Source organism: Musa acuminata, unplaced genomic scaffold (genome assembly GCF_036884655.1).
Source record: "Musa acuminata AAA Group cultivar baxijiao unplaced genomic scaffold, Cavendish_Baxijiao_AAA HiC_scaffold_42, whole genome shotgun sequence".
In the NCBI taxonomy this organism is placed as follows: Eukaryota; Viridiplantae; Streptophyta; class Magnoliopsida; order Zingiberales; family Musaceae; genus Musa; species Musa acuminata.
This window is the reverse complement of record NW_027020324.1, coordinates 102125-121214: the sequence shown is the minus strand read 5'-3', so window position 1 is coordinate 121214 and position 19090 is coordinate 102125. Positions and strand designations below refer to the sequence as shown.

Here is a 19090-nt window from a genome sequence, read left to right as displayed (position 1 = left end):
TCCTGAGTGATCCTGTGGGTGGGTGGGTGGGTAGGCGTGGGGCTAAGGATGGATGACACTGGATATAATACTTAAAGCTGTGCCAATAACTTCCGATAAAATACTTGTTTTTCTCGAGGACGAACAATTTTTAGTGGATGTATAGCCAACTTCATTACAGAAGTTGGGCATGCATCCACCGGCGAACCGCTCCATCTTCTAAATTCTTCTGGTTATATACTCACTAAGCCAGCCAGCCATATGGGTGTACAAGAATATGGGTTCATCTCCAGCAAAGGTTCTGGCCGTGTCCCTCTTTCTCCTCCTCTCTCTCCTGATCTCCCTCGACTTCCACGCATCTGGTATATATTACGGTACGATCGTGCTGTGCTACATATGTGTGAGCGTTCGAGCTAATCCTTGTGCTGTGCTACTGCAGGTGATCCGGACGAATGGACGAGTGGGAGGAAGCTGGGCGAAAGACAACCGAAGACGGGACCGCCGTCACCGATCAAGAACCAAGGACGCAGCTCGTATTGGTCTCCTGGGGGTGTCGGTGACAGGCCAGGGCCGGCGCCTGATCATCCTGGCTCTTCAGCTGTGACGACGCCTCCTATCCAGACTTAGTCGAATCTAATATGTGATGCAAACTCCAGCTACTCTTTGTTTCTGTTATTTGTAGACGTAAATGCATGCATGTGTGCGAAGCGAAGTTGAGTCTGTGTGTGTCTGATGGAAGCGGACGAGTGTATTAGCAGTTGTTTCATTGTAGAAGTAATCAAAGAAGTGCTTTGTGCTATGTGTGAGACGATTTATGGAGGACTCGTTGGAAGGCGGACAGAGTAGAGTGAGAAACTCTTAGTATTAGAGAGAGAAAGTTTCCCTTCATCGGCCGATGGGGGGATCCCCTCGTGGCCAAAGCTCCCTCCTCCTCCCTGAGAGGCCGGAAACCTTCTCCGTCTTCCTATGTGATTAGAAGGGCCTATCTTCTTCCAGCTCCGAAATTCAAAATCATTCCTTCGACATAGCCTTTATCTTCTGAAACCACTGTGCTGTCTGTAGAATCTCCGGCAACCGGGAAGGCGGCCCTTTGCCTTACAAAGCAGGTGCATCGAGCGGTGAGGGGACATCTTCAACAGTTGGGTTCATTGGCTTTTTGATGACAACCCCACCGGTCAACGCTGGTCCGGTTCTTCCTGTGCAAGCAACCTCCTTTGGTAATGGTAAAAAGGTTTCATGGGTGTCCTTGCTTACTGGGCATCTGCACGAGGAAGATGTTGGCTCTTTTTTTGAGATCGATGTTTTTAACTAGATTAAACGTTCCTCTGATCGGTGTAAGCCATAGGTTCTGAGTCTTGATGGTCGTTCCTTGGGGGGTCCTCCGCAACTGCAGGTTCCGAGAGAATATGTACCGAAGATATGGAGGATTGCTTCCCCACTTATGATGGATATGCAAAATAGTTTCTTCTTATTTCGATTTCAATTTGAAGATGAACTGACTTCTGTTTTTACTTTAGACCGTGGACCTTGAGAGGCCAGTTCCTTCATTTGTTTCCATGGCACCCCAACTTCAATCGTTTGATTGAAACCTTAAAATCTTCACCGATGTGGATTTAGCTTCTCAATTTGCCTTTCGAATGCTGAAATAGGGATTGTCTTATGTTGGACATAAATTGATCGATTGTCCATCTAAGTTGAAGAATAGATCTAGTGGTGCCCCAACATGGTATGGCATCCCAAGGAACAGGGGTACCGCTTAAGGAACTAGCAAACTATTAGCCCTTGAAAAAGATGGTCGATAGCCAGTGAAATTAGAGGTTTATGGATCTTGGATCAAGGTACAGAGATAAGAATTTACCAGAACATGTGAATCCAAGGCGGTCTGAAGATACAGAGATAGGAATTTGTCGCTCAACATCAATGTCGGCGTTGGTTATCTCATGTGGAAAACATGTGAATATTTTATGGCCTAAAGATATTAATACTAGTATCTGATAAGGGTGTTAATGACTTATAAGCTACGAATAGTTTGGAGGCACTTGTTACTATACTCGAGTCTACCTTAGTTGTAAATTTGGGTACGAGTTCAATGCGATCAGAGGTGCTTAAGTATGATCTTGAGACTCCTGTTGTGGAGGCATGCACAAGTCTAACAAGATGTGGTAGAGTCAACTCTACACCGGTTGAACCTGCGATGGGGACAACCGTGAATCCAAGACGGTCTGACATAACCGATTCAACTGTTAGGACTAATGAATTGAATGAGGACATTAGGACCCCTTTGAGGGTCATCTCTTCTTTAGAAATACTTCTTGTTCCTATAGAGGTGATGGAGACTTCTTTGCAAGCAAACAGTGTGGACATTTTTAGCGATATGGAAGCCGCGACCCAGCATATTTTTGACAACATGCCTCCCCCTTCTTTTCCTACTACTTCTCGAGTGGTTGATGTGAAGGAAGGACCTTCTTCTTCTACTCCTATCTAGGAACAAGTGTGGAGATAGCCGAAAGTGAAAGCTCGGGTTAATGCCTTCGTAGTATGGTTGAGACCTTCATGTGGGCAAGGTTATGGTCTGTGATCCCCCCAATAAGAGGTATCTTCTCTCAATCGTGTTCTCTCTGTTGGAAAGTCTTTACACTTTTTTTTCCTATTTCTTATGAATATTATCATTTAGAACTATCGAGGATTATAAATAAGACTTATTATTGACTACATTCTATACAATATTCGTGTTTATCATATTTATCTTCTGTTTTTGTAGGAGACGCACTCGGAGGAGCAGGTGCAATGCCTAGCTAGATGCTTGGGATGTTCCTAGGCGATTGAACTATTTCCAGTGATAAGGGCTTCGGGTGGTATAGCATTATTATGGAACTCCTCCATTATTAGAACTCAGGAGTTATCTATCCATTCTCAAGTTTTACATATTATAGTTTAATTTAGAAATTCTCATCTTTGTTTTTTTTGTTTTTGAGATAAAAACTAACATTTCTATTCTCAACCATAATATTCTATAGGATTTTTTTCATTGATCAATTTGAATAGCTTTTCGTGGCTTGTGTTGGGGGATTGTAATTATATATTGGATGCTAAGAATAAATTAAGTGATTTTTCTTTTACATTATGTTTTACGGTTCGACATTTCAATCAATTTCTTTTTTATTCGCTTTATCTGATTTGGGTTTTATAGGTCCTAGATTTACTTGGTATAATAACCATAGGGGTAGCGCTCGTATCCTTGTTTATTTAGATAAGGGGTTTGTCAATCATAAATGATTTAGGTTTTTTGGTAGATTTATCATCAAGCACCTCTCTAGAGTTATCTTGGATAATTATCCTTTATTTTTAAATATGATAAGTCGTCTCAAGCCTCCCTCTTTATTTAAGTTCCACCGATTTAAATATGGTGAGGTTAAGGATATAGTTTAAAGTATTTGGGACTCAGGGTTCCTTCCCAATCCCCGATTGATGGGTTCTCCTATCTTTATAAACTTAGGGGGTCTCTTTCTTTTTGGAACAAAAATTATTTGGATAAGATTAATGATACAATTGCCCATACCCAATAGGAGATTACTCTCTTAAAAGGTAGAGAGGTTGAGGTGGGGATGAATGAGGCTAAGGATGTATAGTTGTCCAATCTCTACTGGAAGAGTGATGTGCTTCGTCTAAGTGGATCACAAAAGGAGATTCTAATATTAGAATTATCAAGCTCTAGTCTCTATTTATAGGATGAATAATTTTATATATTACATCTTTTCTGGATCTTCTGTTGATGCTATGCTTGTTAGAAATGAATTTGTTTCTTTTTAATTGAACCTCTTCAGGAATGAACCATACTCCTTTGATGCATCAGTTTCCAATTTAACCCACTTGGGGCCCCATTTGAGGAGGATGTGAATCATTTGACTTAGCCTTTTAGCAAATGTGAGATTTGAGATGCTCTTGTTTTATTAGGATTAAGGAAATCTCAAGGTTCGGATGGGTTTACGATAAGTTCTATCACTTTTATTAGAATATCATATATGATTCCTTTGTTCAAACCTTTTAAATTTTGTATGATTTTGCTATTGAACGAAGAACTTTATTATTTTTATTCCTAAAATAAAAAACCTAGAGATATCAAGAACTTTTGACCTATTTATTTGTGTAATTTTAATTGTCATATCCTTACTAAAGTCTTGGCCAATTGTATAAAGTTTTATTTGGATTTTCTCATTTCTTGTGAATAGTCTACATTTATCCTTGGGTACTCTATTCATGATAATATTATGATTGCTTAGGATATTTCTCATTTTTTGTTCAGTTCTAAAGGTATAAACCTCTTTATTATCCATAAGCTAGATACTGAAAATGTTTATGATAAGATCTCTTGGATGACTATTCTTCACATCATGCAATTGGCTCGTTTTCCATAGAAATTTATCTCTTGGGTTCATAGTTACATTTTATCTTCTTCTTTTGCATATCTAGTCAATAGTCAACCAACCCATTTCTTCGAGGGTGATAGGAGAATTCGTCGTGTGGATCTGATTTCGTCTTATTTATAAATTCTTGTATCCTAGCTCCTATCCTTTTAAATTCAACATGCTTATGATAAAAGCTTGATCACCCCTTTCTCTCTTTAGAGGACATATAAGGTTTCTTATTTGATTTATGCTAGTGATATCTTGTCGTGCTATTGTGTCAATCCTCGCTCTTATCATACTTTTCTTGATATCCTTAAGCTTTTTAAATTGGTAGTAAATTTGAAGTTTTATGTCTCTAAATATGATATTTTCTTCCCTAGAAAGGTCAGGAGGGATGTGTGTGATTGCTTCAGGGTTAAAGAGTGGAAGTTTTCGTTCAAATATCTAGATATCTAGATATGTCTTGTCTGGGAATATAGATAAGTTATACTCCTCCTTTGGAGAGAAACTGGCTACGAGGATTTGTCGAGTGGAGTTAGTTATCTCTTGGCCTATGTGATGATTGTTGGTTATGGAAGTCAGATATTAACAAGATTATTTCTACGAAAGCTGCTTACAGGTTCCTTGCTCCTTCTAATAGTGGATCTGTAGCTCAAGGGGATAGGTGGCGTTGCTTATGGAAGCTATTGCTACTCCCTCAGATTAAAAATGTTTTATTGAAAGCTTTTGCACCGTTGCTTCCCTTTGTAGATAGACTTGCTTGAAGGAATGGGGCTCGGCAACCATTTTCTTTATTGCTTATGTGGTTTGGAACGTGTGTTTTTGGACCATTAGTTCATTTTCAGCATCTTGTGGTGGTGGTCGGACTATAGGTCAGCTTCCTTTATATGGTTGATTGGGGCTTTGGTGGATGGATCTGTGAGGATTTATAGATTGGATGTGATTTGTGGAGGTTATATGTGGCTATGGTGGCCACGGGTTTATGGTGGCTGTGGCGATGCAGTGTGATCTTTGTGAGGTGGCAATGGTGTTAGCTATCGGATTTACTCGTGTGATCAATTGTTGATTTTCATTAATATTTTACAAAAGGTAATCAGCTATTATTCCATGCGTCATCTGCAATATTACGCATAGTATTTAGGCTCCTCTGGAATGTTTTGATGCATGTGTTTTTGTCGTGTATTTAGGAAGAAGATGAGGCAGTCAACTGGTTGGCTAAAAGTCAATCATCTTTTTTCTTTTCTTTGTGTGGAGAGGAAAGTGGCCCTCTCAATTATAGGTTTTATTTTGCTTCGATGTTAGGGGCGTTTTGTACTCCACTTTGACGTACTTAGTAATAGATATTTTTGTAAAAAAAAGATAATTAATGCATCATTAGACATTAGTTTTATGCATTGGCCTTGCAAGCAGAATTACCACCTCAACTAAGTCATGAGGGAAAAAGGGCAAAGAAAATAAAAGAAACTCTAATCATTTGAGTGATGTGATTGGGTCACCATGCTCGCTATGCTTAAAAACGAATATCCAAGCCTAAATGTATAAATTGTATGTTTTATTTATTTTTTGAATAATTTATCGATAAAATATTAAATGTTGAATTTCTTTGCTTTACAAAATCGCTATTAAAATAATTTTAGATATTTTACCTAAAAAATCTCATTATAAACTTTTATCGAATGATACCTCCATTTTCACTTGACAAAATATCTTTAGACATTTGCTTAAATTACTTAATCATAGATGATATTAAAAATATCTCTAATGTTGATAACAAATTATGATAAAATTTTAAAAAAAATAAAAAAGTCACCAATCATCTTAAATCAAGTCCTAATGATTCTATCAAATTTTGACTTGGTCTAGTGAAAGTTGATCAAGTTACACTCAAAATCGAGCTAAGTTATACTCGATTATCATACTAGTTCAAAAAATCTTAAATTTTAATAGATTAATTATCATAAAATATTTAAAAATAAAATATATTAATTATTTTAAAATCATATTTTAGTGATTCAATGAAAGTTTAGATCGATTTAGTAAAAATTTACTAAATTATACCACAAATTGAATTGAGTAACACTCCATCATATAATCTATTCAAAAAACTCTAATTTTGATAATTAATTATTATAAAAATAAAAAAGACTAATTGTCTTAGAATCATTACTAGTTAGTTTAGTGGAAGTTTGAGTCGATTCCATGAAAGTTGACCAAGTTATACTTGATCACATATCATATTTTAAAAATTTCTAATTTTGATAATTAATCATCATAAAATTTTAAAGAATAAAAAATAATATTAATCATCTTAGAAGCATGTTCTAATATTCTAATGGTTAAAGTTTAGATTGATTTATGATAATTAATTATCATAAAATCTTTAAAAATCATAGAATGTGAAAGAATTAGAGGCAAAAATATGCATCCTTCGACCCATAAATATAATTTACTCTCCTCTAATCGACAAATTGATTTTGATTGCATAATTGTGTGTGAAGGTGCTTTCTGAACATCGTAAATCCAGGGATACTTTGGTCAAGAAGTTTAGGGATCAAAATTTCAGCCACAAATCCTTAAAATCCAATGGGGGCAGACTTGGCATCCTGCGAAGCCTTACTTGGTTAATAATTATTAGTACTTTTTAAAATATATTAAATAATTTAAAATTATACATAGTTAAAATCTAAAATATTATAATTAATTTTAATAAGTTGTATAGAAAGTGATAAAAATGATAACATCAACCAACATTATAAACATAAACATTGATGATAATTACACTAAATTGGATTAATTATATTTTATTTCTCACTTGATGTAAACGTCTTCTTAAAAAAATAACAAAAAAATTATTTAGTTAAGTATATTTAAACAATATTTCATTATATTATAAAATCAGATCGATTTTATGTAACATGGTTGGTTCGTATGGGTGAGTTATCTAAAAATCGATTGGGTTATTCAGTTCTTTTGATTTTTAACATATCCAATCTAATAATTGAATCATAAGATTATTTGATTCGGTCCGATTCTAATCAATATGTGTAGTATCAATAAATATTGATTGGCAGATAGTAGTGACGAATTCGAAGTTGAGAACTTGTAATATCTCAAATCTTTTTCTAGCATGGAAGAAACGTTCTTGTAACTTATCGGGTTTCTATGTCCATTAATTTGTTATTTCAAGTTCATTCGATTTTTTAATATATCCAAATCTGATAATTGAATCATATTGATTAATGATCTAATTTTTAATTTTTTAGGTTTGATTATTTGATTCGGTCCGATTCCAATAAATGTGTCATATCGGTAAATATTGATCGGTAGATAATAGTGACCAATTCAAAGTTGACAACTTATACTATTCTAAGTTGAAAACATAGATTTGCTACGAAAGGAACATTGTTGTAACTTGTCGGGCTTTTATATCCATTAGTTTGTTGTTCTAACTTGTCGGACTAACCAAAGAGTTGATAGGGATACCTACACAACTGGACGTGGCATAAAATGGTTCCACCAATCCCACAAGGATTGCTCCTTCATCTTGGCCATTTCTCGGATATGTTTTATTGCGACTCCGAATTCCTAGTTGAGACATTGCCAGGCTTCATGAAATATTTGGTTCAAGAAAGCTGGAGGTTGTGTTGTACGGGAACGCATGAGTTGAGACGTGAACATTAATCAATTCAACGTCTCACGCATCCAAGCATGGCATGCACAGCGAGCCAGCAGTGTGTTTGCAGACAAATGAATGTTGCTCTATTGGGCATCGACCCGGACGAAGCGTACGCTGACCATTTTGCCCATTATCTGAGATCTCGGAAATGGAGTATCTGATGGGAAAGAGTACTCGTTGGACCAGAATTAAAATACTGCACCTTTATTATTATTATTTTTTTGTGTAGATCAGTCTTTTGGGCGAAGTAAGTATGTTTGAAGAACTAAAGATTTCCGTGAGAGAAATCTTAAGTTCACGTTCTATGTCGAACAAAATGAGAGAGAATGACTGCTGAGTGTGTGGTTGCAAGGCCAGCTGCGGAGAAATGGTGGACCACAATCAAATAAATCATCGTTACATTTAGTTTAGTTCGATGTTCTTATTTTAAAAGAAAAAACGTTATGTCATATTATAATTTCGGAATGAATTAATTTTTTGGCCGTCTCTAATTTGATGTTGCTCAATATTATTAGCTTCTTATGCTTTTCTAGGGACACCTGATGAGGGTAATAATGACGATAAGACTCGGGTTGACGTCAGCTGCCCCAGATGACGCCTCGATTGACCTAACACCACCTGGTCAAACAGACCAGAACACCGATTGAGGCACATTAAACATCCTGCTCAGGCTCGATCCTTCACGCCACGCCAACACCAGTGTCAGACGCTACCAGGAGTACGAGCATGCCCCCTGCAAGTGGGCACATCAGGAAACAGTAAGCTTCCCTATAAATACCCTCGCATTCTAAACGAGAAAAAGGAGGGGGAGGAGACAACTTAGCTAAAGAAACCCCCTTTACCATCCACTGACTTGATCGTCGGAGGGGTCGAGCCGAGCTCCCCGACCCGACCTTTGTGCAGGTGCGAAGCCGAAGGTCCCCACTGGATGCGCAGGCGAGGAGTTCTTGCCCGGAGGAAACGACGACCCCGTCCCGATCGGACCACCGTAATCAGCCACCTCAGTAGTCTCAAGGAACGTCCCAGGGAGATCCCCATCATTCGGACCCAAACCAAGCCGCGTCGGTCCCGAGACCACAGCTTAAGGTTGTTTACACTAACATTTTGGCGCTAGAAGGAGGGCCGGAATGTCGAGGGATCACCCGATTGGCCCAGACGAACCTGCGGCTGAGGGGTCACATCCGATTGGAGCTTTCGGGGAACATCCCCCGCACGGAGATATTCGTGATGAACACCTCGCCACGACCTCAAAGCGCTATTGGCATATATTCAACGACCCGGGGTTGTCGCCACCCGACGACGCCCCTGCCGACCCGTCGCCTGTGTCGTCCAAAGCCTTTCTGGGCCTCGCCCATCAAGTCCGAGCTCTGACGGGTATGGTGCAAACCATTATCCCGCTCGTTTCTCATTCGGCACACCCGCATGCGATCCAACCACTGCGGCAACAGGAGCCGCTCATTCGGGCCCACACGCCACTTTCGGAGTTCCCTACTTCGGCTCGGGTCCTATCGGCCCCACTAGGGGATCGAGTGACGGCAAATCCGAGAGGCCACCCGGAACCCGAGGCATTATCTTCGGATTCAACGGACTCCCTGTGAGCCCAACTACGCTCTGTTAATCAACGACTCGACGAAGTACAGAAGGAGATTCGTAGGTCAAAGGGAGAACTCGAGGTGGACCCACACCAAGGGTCTCTATTCATGCCCGAGATACAAGATCAGACGGTTCCCCCGAACTTCCGGCTCCCCTCTTTGGACGCATATAATGGCTCCACCAACCCAACGGACCACGTAGTCGCTTTCCGTGCCCAAATGGCACTATACGGAACCTCCGACGCTTTAATGTGCAGGGCGTTTCCCACGACTCTGAGGGGGCCAGCCCGCACATGGTACAGCGGTCTGAAGACCGGGACAATCGCCTCCTTTTATCAGCTCGTCGAAGACTTCGAGCTTAACTTCTTGGCCTACGCCCGGCTGAAGTCGTCCGTTGCACTGCTCCTCGGACTCAACCAAAGGGAGGACGAGCCCCTCTCCCATTTTGTGAATCACTTTACAACACAAATCCGGGGGTTGCCGGATGCTCATCCTTCTTTGTTAGTGCAGGCGTTTATGATAGGCCTGCGACCTTCCAGATTCTTCTGGTCCCTCGTGGAGCAACCCCCCACCACAGTACCAGATATGCTCCAGCGGGCTAACCAGTACATCGCGGCAGAGGCCTAGGTGGTCGTGAGGAGGAGGAGCAACTTTTGGTAGCGGGCTCCATAGAAGAAGTCAAACACCCGCGGTGGCTATCCGATGTAGCCCTCGTAAAAGGAATCTAGGCCCTGCCTCAGTCTCTTCCGACCGAAGGCTTAGTATCTACCTGACTGCCTCCCGGCTCACAGTTAGCTCCGGCCTAACCCCCTTCTAGATCTACACGGCTCGGTTGTAGACTGCCCGAGTCCACCTCAGTACGGCCTGCCCGCATGAGCCATGTCCCTCGGCCGCAGTCTGCCCGAGATTGCCTCTACGCGGCCAGCCCGCCTGCGCCGTGCTCCTCGGCTGTAGTCTACCCGAGATCGCCTTTGCGCGGCCAGCCCGCCTGCGCCGTGCTCCTCGGTCGCATGTTGACCGAGACCACGCCTACGCGGCCTGCCCGCTTGTGCTGTGCTCCTCGATTGCATGTCGCCCGAGACCACGCCTGCGCGGCCAGCCAGCCAACGTCGTGCTCCTCGGCCGTATGTTGCCCGAGACCACACTTGCGCGGCCTGCCCGCTTGTGTCGTGCTCCTCGGCCGCATGTTGCCCGAGACCACACCTGCGCGGCCAGCCCGCCTGTGCCGTGCTCCTCGGCTCCATGCTCCCCGAGACCACACCTGCGCGACCAGCCCGCCTGCGTTGTGCTCCTCGGCTCCATGCTCCCCGAGACCACAGCCTCTGCTCGGCCTGCTCTACTGAGTGTGCTCCTCGGCCGCATACTACCTGGGGTCACCGCTGCACATCCAACCCTTCTTAGTTGCTAAACTCCACGATTCCCACACCCCTGGCAACGGACCGGCAAAACGCCTGGCTGGGACAGTTTCTCAAAGCCGAAGCCATGCCTCGGACCCCCCTTTTATAGCAACCGACGCATATCTTCCTTCGGGGGGAGGGGGGGGGGGATATGATGAGGGTAATAATGGTGATAAGACTCGGGTTGACGTCAGTTGCCCCAGATGACGCCTCGGTTGACTTGACACCACCTGGTCAAACGGACCGGAACACCGACCGAGGCACATTAAACATCCTGCTCAGGCTCGGTCCTTCACGCCATGCTAACACCAGTGTCAGACGCTACCAAGAGTACGAGCCTACCCCCTACAAGCGGTCACATCAGGAAACAGTAAGCTTCCCTATAAATACCCTCGCATTCTAAACGGGAAAAAGGAGGGGGAGGAGACAACTTAGCTAAAGAAACCCCCTTTACCATCCACTGACTTGATCGTTGGAGGGGTTGGGTCGAGCTCCCCGACTCGACCTTTGTGCAGGTGCGAAGCCGAAGATCCCCACTGGACGCGTAGGCAAGGAGTTCTTGCTTGAAGGAAACGGCGATCCCGTCCCGATCGGACCACCGTAATCGGCCACCTCAGCAGTCTCAAGGAACGTCCTAGGGAGATCCCCATCATCCGGACCCGAACCAAGTCGCGTTGGTCCCGAGACCACGGCTTAAGGTTGTTTACGAAAAGAGAGAGAGAGAGAGAGAGAGAGAGAGAGAGAGAGAAATCAAATTTATTCTTGATTAAAGATTGTAAAAGATTCTCTCTATAAAAATAAAACTTATCAACCAATAATATCATTATTTTTTAAATCAAGTCAGATTATTATCTTTTTTCAAAAAGAACATACTATATATCTAATTTGATATGATTGCAATCTTTATTACAGTCATATTATTTCTTTTTATTCTTTTATTGGATCTATGAAAGGGGGTTAGAACATTATAATGAATCAAAAAATGAATAAATGAATTCATGTTTTTCTCACATTATGTGTGAGTGGTGTGAGTTCACAAATTGTTTTTTATGATTATATTGTCCGGGGCTTCGTCCTGCAAGTATTCTCTTCGAGCTACGTTAGTTATTTAACTTTTTATTATTATTATTTTTATTATTTCTCTCTATTGAGTTTTTTTAATCATAAAAAAAAAGAAACTCGCTACTACTCGTCTTATGTCATCAATTGAAATAAAAACAAATGATGGATTCTACTTGTTTTCTCCCTACAAATTATTGTTAAAAAATTACAAAGTTCTATCTTGTATTGGAATATTTTTTGTCTTTCTTATTCCCTCATTCTGAGACTCAGAGGATACCTGTCCCCGCTACATGACGTGGTGGGGTAACTCTTCGAGAAAAGTTGGTGACATGAAGCCATCGCCCTTCTTGCATACAAAGAATGATACGAACTAGTAGAGAGGTACAGCAGCGTGTTCCACGCTTGAGAAACCAGCAGCCTGTGCTCGTTTCTCACGTATCTCGACCTGTTGCAAAGCTCTACTTCCATTTGTCTACAGGTGACATGAACTGAAAATGACATCAAATTAATCTATGGCCAATCATCATACATCAACTCAAAGATGCACAGTGATCCAACAGGGTGTTTGGCAGAGATGTACAGCCACACAAAGTTCACCGATAACAGATGATATAAACGTGCATCAACTGCTCGATCGATGTTTTGTGCGGTGAGCTGCTTCTATAAATAGAGCCTCCTTGAACTCCTCAGCTCGAACACGTACCGATCCATTCGCTGTTTAGGAGATGGATGAGTCGATCTCTTACCTTGTTGAAACGATTAAGGAGGAGATGTTCTCCCCCTCAGCTGACATGCTCTCCTTCCTGCCACCGTCGCCCTACGAAACTGCATGGGTCGCCATGGTTGCCGGTCCTCAGTCTCCTCATCGTCCCATGTTTCCGCAGTGCCTAGAGTGGATAATCCGCCACCAGAGAGAGGAAGGGTACTGGGGGGAGCTCGGCAACCCCATGGACTCTCTCACCTCCACCCTCGCTTGTGTTGTTGCACTCAATGCATGGGACACTGGCCATGCTAATATCGAGAAAGGTAAAACTGGCACACCCAACCATCTTCACCCTCCTTCGATATCTACATATTTTTTCAGTGGTTTGGTTTATAAAGCTTTGCATAGTAATATTTATTTGAATAAACTCAAGTTATTATCATTACACAAACTCAAGTTATTTTGCAGTATATTCATATAAACTGATTCTCCAAAATGATAGAGTTGATATTGGAACCCCGAACTTCTACTCTGGGGAGCCATTGAGAGAATGGAACAATATCGGCAGAGTTTGGAGTATAAAGAAAATACAACATGGACATAATTATATATAGATACACTTTTGCAATTTTAATTGGTTATAAAAGATCAGGAAGACAGATCAAATGCAAACAATTAATTCTGTAGCTATAATTATAAACACTCTAAATGAACATTGCCTTTATTTGCCCAGCGAACCGTTTATGCTTGCTTGGATAATAAAACCTAGTGGCAATCTAGCTGAGTACAAGTACGGAACTGTCATTTTATTTCTTGCAAACATAAGTCAAACTACAGTATTGCACTATATGCATCAGAAAGCAAAGTCTGATTCAAAGAAAGGACAAGCCCTAACTTACAAGTCAAACTACCACTATATGCATGTGGTAGATCTTTAAGGATTTGCTATGGTTCAGCTGGGTTGCAAGGGATGTTCATTGTGAATCAAACTATTGCTAGCCACCATGATATATTTGGTGGAAGAAGAACTACGTCGAGTCTAGAGTATGCTCCTACTGGTTTCCCATGATCGGCCTCTGTTGTCTCACCTGCAAGATATATTTCCTTCCTAAGATACACATGATCTTCACATCTCTGATCTTGGATTAGCATGTACCTCTTGACATAAGCTTCCATTTTTATTAGGATTAGGATTTCTTCGTGCAAACATGGTGAAACTTCTGATGGAGCATCGCGGTGGCATCCCTCGGTGGTACTCCATCGTCTTCCCTGGCATGCTTGAGCTGGCACTGGCCAAAGGCCTACCTGTTCTTCCCGACGGCGGCAGCATGCCAGCAGTGAACAACGTCTTCAACAGAAGAGAAACCATATTGGCAATGTAAGGGTCGGTCATAGGAGTATACATTAGCCGCGCAAGGCTGGGACTGTGTTTTCTTGCTCATACACAGTGAATTCTACTATGATACGGCAGGGAAAAATCTTCCAGCAACGATCGCCACCCCCCGCTGACGTCGTTCCTTGAGGCCCTGCCAATAAGCTGCAGGCCAAATCATGAAGTTATTCTTAGGCTTCAGATGGAAGACGGCTCGCTCTTCCACTCTCCTTCTGCAACCGCTTGTGCTTTCATGATTACAGGCGATAGGAATTGCTTGGAGTACCTACAGACCATGCTGAAACGATGCAGTAACGTGGGTAAGTCCACTAACTAAGAATCTATTTCGAGTTAGATGGATGCATATTCTAAAAGGTAGAATTGGTGTGGAGTAAACAGTTCCTTCCGTGTTTCCTGTGGACGAAGATCTCATAAAGCTGTGTCTGGTGGATCATTTGAGGAGGTTAGGGTGTGGTGAGCATTTTGCGGAAGAAATACGAGGCGTTATGGACCATACTTACAGGTATGGCATTGTGTGGCTACTGCAACTCGTTGTTATCCATTATCAGATATATATATATATATATATATATATATATATACAGCTACTGCAATGACTTTTGGATGGTGCCCGATGTTGGGTGATATGTCTCGATTCATGTACTCTCCGAGGTGAATTCTCATCCAACACCATGACAAGTTAACATGACCTAGAATTTCTCCTGCATACAAATTATTTTCTTTTTTTTGTGAGGTTATTTTTCTTTCTTCCCCTATTTTCAAAACTTTTGGAGGCCATTTACTAATTATTTCAGGATTAATCAGTTTGTACTTTATTAGATTGGAAGAGCCATCGAGAGTAAAAAGCGAAGGGAATCTTGCCTTGTTTCAGATATCTTACTATTGGAGATAACAAAATCTTTTTCTGAAGTTTTCTTACAATAAGCCAACCATGCTCTCTATAGATCACATTAGTTTTAGCTCCTCCCTAGTCTAATGCCCATCCAAAGACATTTCAGTTGCATGTTCTAAAGTTCAGTGGGTCGTTGTTCACAATCTTTTATTGGCAAGAAAAACTTCCACTTATATAATAGATATGTTTTGATCAATGTTTGCGAAGCGACCTCTCTCTCTCTCTCTCTCTCTCTCTCTCTCTCTCTCTAAACAATGGTGAGCTTCTCCACTTTAACTGAAAATCTAAATTCCACTAATTTTCTGCCTCTGTTATAGATTTAAATGATCTTAATTCCTATGTCATGCCACTACATAACTCCAACTATCAAGATTGTTAGATAATATCGTAGACAAAGAGACCGATTTAAAAGCCAGAGTGCGAAGAATGATGCTTCATGCACTTACTCGTGGAAAAGTATGCTAAAGACACCTTATCTTTTTCTCTTTTTGTTTTTTTGCTACAATTTTTTATTTTCATTTCTAGCTCTTGGGAAACAAATTACTTCAGCTCTGTTTTCAACGTGCAGGAATTGGGCTACTCAACAACGAGAAGATTACAAGAATTATGAGATATCGCAATATATATATAGAGACTCGTTAGCCTTTAATCTTTTAAGGGCATATGGATATCGTGTAACACCAAGTAAAATTTATAGCTACCATAATCTCAAATTTTTAATAAGTAGATTATGCTATGCACAGTTGTTGCAATTAATCATTCATCTAACTTAGTAATCTTCGGTTTTATGTAGGGAAGTTTTGTTGGTTTATGGATGAGAAAGATGTGCTCACGCATATCATGGAGAACTACACTGAATTCTTAGGAGCCATGGTTGGTGTCTACAGAGCAGCACACTTTATGTTCCCCGAGGAAGTTGAGCTTCACAATGCCAAAGTTTTTGCTATGAAAGTATTGCATAAGTGTTTGCATTTAGAAGGCAACAATGCCGACTTGACCGGTTTTGAGAAAGAGGTATAATATCATTCATAAATTTTCATGATTGTATATATATATATATACACACAAACATATATATATATATATATGTATATGTATATATATATATATATATGTATATGTATATATATATATATATATATATATATATATATATATATATATATATATATATATATATATTCATTTGTTATAATATCTCAACTTAAGTCTAATGAAATACAAGACACACTTATGAAAGATTGAATATTCGTTATCTCATCGGATCATTTTTTTAAGAATCATAACTTAGTTGGTAAATCATAGTAAGTTACTTATCAAAACCTACCTTTAACATTATCTTTATAAAAAAAGTTATCACTTACCATTTATAAAAAAATTTCTTGTTTTGCACCACATGCATAGTTAATTAATTGGTAAGAAGATATCGTTGGATCATACCTTTCATGATCATTAGAAAATCTATATTAGTTATAATAATAATAATAATAATAATAATAATAATAATAATAATAATAATAATAATAATAATAATAATAATAATAATACCAATAATGACGAAACTGTCTACTAACTTAACAAGTAAAACTTTAATTGTTCATCATAAAATCTTAGATTTAAATCTTGCCTTCACCACTTAATAATCTTGCCTTCACACACACACACACACACACACACACACTTGTGGTTGAAACAATGGTTGAAACTTGTGGTTGAAACAAAACTTGTGGTCGAACAAAAGTCCAGCATCCAAGTCCAAGTATCGAACTTGTGGTTGAAACAATGGTTTAGCTTACTACATGAGATTTTGAATATTAGAGTTCAGGCCGATGCCTTGTAATCTTGAATATGATGCCGATTTTGAATATGATACTGATGATAGTAAATGATGTGTTATGAAATCTTCAGACTAACCATTGATGTTGGTCACAATTTCGACAGATTGAGCATGAAATGGAACTCCCATGGCTCGCTCGAATGGACCATCTTGAGCATCGCATGTATATAGAGAGAAGTAAAGGTTATATAACGTGGATCGGAAAGACCAACACTTGCAGGTAATTTAAATGTTTGAAGTTAGTAATGCTTGAAGTACTTATCTTTCACATTTTTCGCAAGTAGTTGCTATTGAATTCTACAAAACCATTAGTAGCATCAAACCTGTGCAAATGCAGGCTTTCATGTTCCTCGTTCGTCATCAAACTAGCAATTAAAAGCTTCTTAAACCGCCAATCACTTTACAAAAATGAACTTGAGGAACTCAAGAGGTAATATATGCTTCATGTTAGAGGTTAAGTGACAGTATCCAGATATGATCTAATAGGTTTTCTCTTTCACTGAATAATATGACTAGGTGGTCCGAAGAATCAGGGCTGTCCAAAATGGGATTTGGCCGAGAGAAGACAACATATTGTTACTTTCTAGCCGCCGTTCCGACATGTCTTCCTCTACATTCGGATCTACGGAAGATAGTTGCAAAGTGTGCAATCATAGTCATCATTGCAGATGATTTCTTCGACGAGAAAGGTTCTCTAAATGAACTAGAATGCCTAACTGAAGCTGTGCATAGGTACTATCCTTAACCACTTAAAATGTGTTTGTAGTATCAATTTATATCCTTAAACCATTACATTCAATAGGTGGAAAGGAGAAAGCTTGTGGGGCGATGCGAAAGTAATTTTTGATGCACTCGACGAACTTGTACGTGATATAGCTTTCAAATCATTTAGTCAGTATGATAATGGTGTGGAAGATGTTCTTCATGACATGGTAAGGTTTGATCTTTCTCTTTTCTCGATTAACATACACTAAGAATAATTTGGTTCTCACTAACTTGGTGATCTGCATATATATGAAGTGGCGTGATGTGTTCACCTCATGGCTGAAGGAATTCAAGTGGAGTAGTAGTCAACATGCACCTTCAATTGATGAATACATTGAAGTCGCCATGACATCTATAGCCATACAAGTAATAACTCTTCCTGCATATTGCTTGGCTTGTTCAGGAGCTCCAAAGGACAACATAAAATCCCATTACAGCAAAATAACTAAGTTGGCAATGTTCTGTGCTCGTTTATTGAATGACAGCCAGAGTTACCAGGTAATAGTGACTCATTCAATCGACGTATCGTATTTGTTGAATTGACAATATTTGTTGACGGTAAGTTTCCATTTCAGCGAGAATTGGAGCATGGGAAGTTTAACATGGTACCACTGTATATGAAGGAGAATGCAGATGCAAGTATCGAAGATTCAATTGACCACATAAGGGACATTCTTGAGAAGAAAGGGAAGGAATTTGTTGAGCTTCTCTTCGGTGATGAATATAATAGTGTTCCAAAATTATGGAAAGAGCTACACTTGACAACTCTGAAAGCATTTTGGATGCTCTATGATACGACTAATAAATTTGACTCGCCTACGGCATTGCTTCAAAACATTAACATGGCATTTTATGATGCTTTGGAGATTAATGTTTAGACAACTCTATCATTATAGCTAAAACCTTTTTTTTTTTGTAAGAGAAGATTGTATTGATCGAGCAATGTCTTGTTGATGAAATATGAAGATCAATACAAGGGAGTAGATTCAATGGACCTCTTTGTTTTAAGTGCAATGACATGCAATCAAATAGCTATTAAATTTGTTGGGCTCTTTTTGTAAGAATTAAGTATGAAGGTAGGAACCGATCACATGACTTCACTATTAAGGATCAACATCCTAATTGAACCAGCTTTCATATTCATGAATGCATGATTTCTGGTTCTGCACCTGATTTTGATAAGCAATATGCATAAATGACACCGAAAAAAAACACTATTTGACTCTAGAGATATCTCAATTTTCTCATTTACCATCGACAAGTTTTTTTTTGTTGTCTCCATCGTAAAATCAACTTGTTTTAACTTTTGATGTTTTTATTGTATTTTTTTTAGACGATAAAAAAAATTTCTTATTTTTAAAATATGTCTTTATCCAAGATATATATCC

General features: G+C 39.8%; 1 protein-coding gene and 1 long non-coding RNA gene across 2 annotated transcripts; both read left to right on the top strand.

Moving 5' to 3' along the window:
- The first annotated feature begins 42 nt into the window (after nt 1–42).
- Nucleotides 43–778, top strand: LOC135653869 (uncharacterized). The gene is made up of 2 exons (XR_010502649.1): nt 43–341; nt 419–778. It is a non-coding gene; the product is annotated as an uncharacterized LOC135653869 (long non-coding RNA).
- A 12053-nt stretch (nt 779–12831) lies between these two features.
- On the top strand, nt 12832–18744 carry LOC108952118 (S-linalool synthase-like). The gene is made up of 12 exons (XM_065175493.1): nt 12832–13138; nt 14001–14193; nt 14287–14507; nt 14587–14710; nt 15669–15784; nt 15894–16114; nt 17042–17157; nt 17275–17367; nt 17454–17669; nt 17740–17869; nt 17958–18200; nt 18278–18744. Exons 1-12 carry the CDS (start codon nt 12838–12840, stop codon nt 18578–18580), a joined length of 2277 nt encoding a protein of 758 aa, XP_065031565.1. The 5' UTR covers nt 12832–12837; the 3' UTR covers nt 18581–18744.
- Nucleotides 18745–19090: the final 346 nt, after the last annotated feature.

Bases quoted from the DNA above. Each gene is read 5' to 3' on its own strand.
- LOC108952118 (XM_065175493.1), top strand. From the start codon at position 12,838: ATGGATGAGTCGATCTCTTACCTTGTTGAAACGATTAAGGAGGAGATG. The intron at 14,508-14,586 runs GTAAGTCCACTA...TGGAGTAAACAG, and splicing joins GAAACGATGCAGTAACGTGG to TTCCTTCCGTGTTTCCTGTG. The intron at 17,368-17,453 runs GTAATATATGCT...TAATATGACTAG, and splicing joins GAACTTGAGGAACTCAAGAG to GTGGTCCGAAGAATCAGGGC.